The sequence below is a fragment of the Apis dorsata genome, unplaced genomic scaffold, assembly GCF_000469605.1.
Source record: "Apis dorsata unplaced genomic scaffold, Apis dorsata 1.3 scaffold_691, whole genome shotgun sequence".
Taxonomy (NCBI): Eukaryota; Metazoa; Arthropoda; class Insecta; order Hymenoptera; family Apidae; genus Apis; species Apis dorsata.
Window position 1 is genome coordinate 99,944 of NW_006263870.1, and position 3,263 is coordinate 103,206.

The 3,263-nt window shown below is 50.9% G+C and overlaps 1 protein-coding gene across 1 annotated transcript in view; it reads left to right on the forward strand.

Annotated features, from left to right (window-relative positions):
• Window positions 1–1,662: 1,662 nt before the first annotated feature.
• LOC102677074 (homeobox protein SIX6) overlaps window positions 1,663–3,263 on the forward strand; it is a 4,526-nt gene continuing 2,925 nt past the window's right edge. The window contains exons 1-2 of the mRNA XM_006622454.2: window positions 1,663–2,412; window positions 2,747–3,208. Coding sequence (XP_006622517.1) covers window positions 2,066–2,412; window positions 2,747–3,208 — 809 coding nt within the window. The 5' untranslated portion in view covers window positions 1,663–2,065. The remainder of the gene's footprint in view (window positions 2,413–2,746; window positions 3,209–3,263) is intronic.

The following is a 3,263-nucleotide window of genomic DNA, read 5'->3' on the forward strand; positions in this document are numbered from 1 at the left end:
CATCCGACACCAAATCGAAGGAGACGCCATCGCAAAGCGCGGCACCGCCCCTCTATCATCGGTTCTTGCCTCACCGAGTGTCATCGGTCCGTCTAACGCGCGCTATCCGAATTGAAACGAGTTTTCCCACGAAAGGCGAGAGAAAAGTCGGCGCGACTCGACGCGTTTGGGAGAATTCTTTTATGAGATTATCCGCATCGCCGTGATCCAAGTCGATCCGGGTCTGGTCGTAGCTTTTTTCGTTTGGTTTTCGTTCGGTCGTTCGACTTTGGATCCCTCGATGGAAACTCGTCAAAGTCGCGCGGCTGCAATCCATCTTGGCGTCTGCGATCGGCAATTAGTCGGAAAAGGCGGAGCGAATTCAAAGGATTGGCGAGGCGTGGCTGGCATCGAGATTTTCGTGGCTGTTAAAAGACACGTTCGTTTGTCTCCGACAGAAGATCGGCTCTCATTGATCTACGTAACGCCGGTGGTCTGTCAAGCTCGATGCTATTTCCATCCGACTTCCTGCCGACGGACAAGACAAGATCCTGTCAGCCCGTTCTCTCCTTCCAGTCTCTCTCTCTCTCTCTGTCTCTCTCTATTACTCGCATCCTATCCATGGATCTTTTCTCGTCCATAATCTTTAATCGGACATAACGCGAATCGTTCGTTCGAAAAAAAGAAAACGATGAATCGCGGATTGATATTCGCAGATAGATTTTCATTGGTAAAATTACGCATGTTCCAAACGGAAAGAGAAGGAAGCATGGTTGTCGTAAGTAAAACTCGCGATAAATAAAAAGATGGACGAGAGGGGGAGAATCGTTGCAGGTGTTGTGAAATTAATCGAACGCGAGGCGTGATAGCACCACGTAGAATCACAACATGGTGTACGGTAACGTTGTCGCGTTCCGTTTCCGGTGTTTGTTGCTTCGCTCCTATACTCTCAGACGTGGGCCGCCAACTCATTCAATCGTACGTGCTCGCGTATTTGTCCGCGTACTTTCCACGATTTTGGCATATTTTTCTTTTTCTTCTCTCCCTCTCTCTTTCTCTCTCTCTCTCTCTCTCTCTCGAGACGAACGAAGCTTGAACGAAGGTTGGAAGAATGGCGAGACGGTTATGAAACCAATATGAAATTATTATGGAATTTTGAAAATCGTAGGACAGGTCGGAACGATCGTTCTTAGGTGAGGAAAGACCGGCAAGAGGAAGCCGGTGGGTCTCCGTGGACACCGAATGGGGTGGCTTTCGACGGGGGGTAGAAGTTTGCACCGCCCCCGTGCCGCTCCAATGGGACGAGCTCGCGCGCTCCCCGTCGACCAATGGCGAGGAGCGAGCGCGTCGTATCGTGCCGTGTTGCGCTCCACTCCTCGGCGTACGAGCGCGTTACGAAAAACGAAAAAGAAGCTTGAGCGGAAGATGATGAGGGAGAGAGAAAGAGAGAGAGGGCACCCGCCGACAACCTCCTCCACCAACTGCATCGGCACCGACATCGGCGCGGAGTGATCGGCAGTGCCATTGGCACCACTACAATCGTCGTTCGCGTTACCACAGTAGCAGCAGAGCCGTGTTACCGCGCTCGACACGCGATCGACGCGATATTTTTTCCTATGATAAATCATTTCGCCCCGAAAAGATTTGCGTATCGGTTCGATCCTGTGCGAGAAGAAGTGTGTTTCGAGAGGTGATAACGGTGTTAGAGAATTGTTGTATCCGTATGTGATAAATGTCGCGGGGCTCGAGGGAAGCCGTTTCTTCTACGCTCGATGGAACTACGTTGCATAGGAGATTGATGTGCATCGGCGGTAAGGATTTATGAATGAAGATACCGAATGGCGGGGACGTGAATGAAACACGGTCGATCGAATAAGCGTCGATCGTTCGAGCAACGGATGCTTATTTTTCCGACAAGTTACATCAAACCGAAGGTACGCGTCGTACGACGTTCGAATCGCGTTTATTCCTCGGATCGATAACGCGAGTCCGCGATCGTGGTTGCAGGCGAAGCGCTCGGACGTCGCAACGGAGAAATGAGCCTCGTGTGACCGGCGAGAAGCTGAAAAATAACGAGACAACGAGAATGCCCGATAGTTCGGATCAATTGTCGTCGCCGAACAGCGAATGCAATAGCCAGATAGGTGTTATGCACCGGAACACGTCCACCGGACAATTTGACGATTCGTCGATGCCCGGGCTCGCGTTGACGCATCAGACGCATTCGCAAAATCTAACGTCCGCCTCGAACGGTGGTGGCAGTCTTCAGTATCCTCAAGAGTTGACCACTTGTAGTTCCGCGAATACGTCCACCAATATAGGAAACATCGGTGGACTTTCTCTGGGAATTACGGCCAGTAACTATACACCGGACCAGATATCTTGTATGTGCAAGGCGTTATCGCAGAGGCAGGATATCGAGAAGCTCACGAGGTAAAGATCGTTCCTTCCTTCTTCTTTGTTTTATTTTTTTTTTTTCTTTCTTTCTCTACTTCGACCGACTCGTCCGAGGGTTCGCGAATGTCGACCGGCGCCCATCGAAATCTCTTCTTATCGCCGGAGAGGACAAGGACAATTCGCGTTTCACGTTCCTCCTTATCTCTTGACCAAGTAATTTCAATTCTTAAAATTTAACGATCCCTTCGATCATCCTTCCTTTCTTCTTCTACTTTGCGTACCGTGTGATTCCCGATCTTAACACGTTCCTCGATCGAATCGTGGAAGAAATAATCGTGGTATCTAAAAGGAACGCACGTTTCGATGATAGGCTCCTATGGTCGTTGCCGCCTGGCGAGTTGTTCCGCCGCGACGAGAACGTGCTGATAGCAAGAGCCACGGTGGCTTTTCATCGGGGCGCTTACCACGAGCTCTACTCGATCTTGGAGAGCCATCCGTTCTCCTCGGATCGGCACCCGGAACTGCAGCAGATGTGGTACAAGTCGCATTATCGCGAGGCGGAAAAGATCCGCGGACGCCCGCTTGGTCCGGTCGACAAATATCGGCTGAGGAAAAAGTATCCATTGCCAAAGACGATCTGGGACGGCGAAGAGGTGGTGTACTGCTTCAAGGAACGTTCGAGAAACGCGCTGAAACAATGCTACATGAGGACCAAGTATCCACTCTCCGAGGAGAAGAAGAATTTGGCGAAGGAGACCGGCTTGACCTTGACCCAGGTGGCTAATTGGTTCAAAAATCGACGGCAGAGGGATCGCACGCCGCAAACGAGAACGTAAGTTTTTTCGCGCGTCTTTCTTTCGCGCGTCTTAAAAATTCTCCACCTCCCC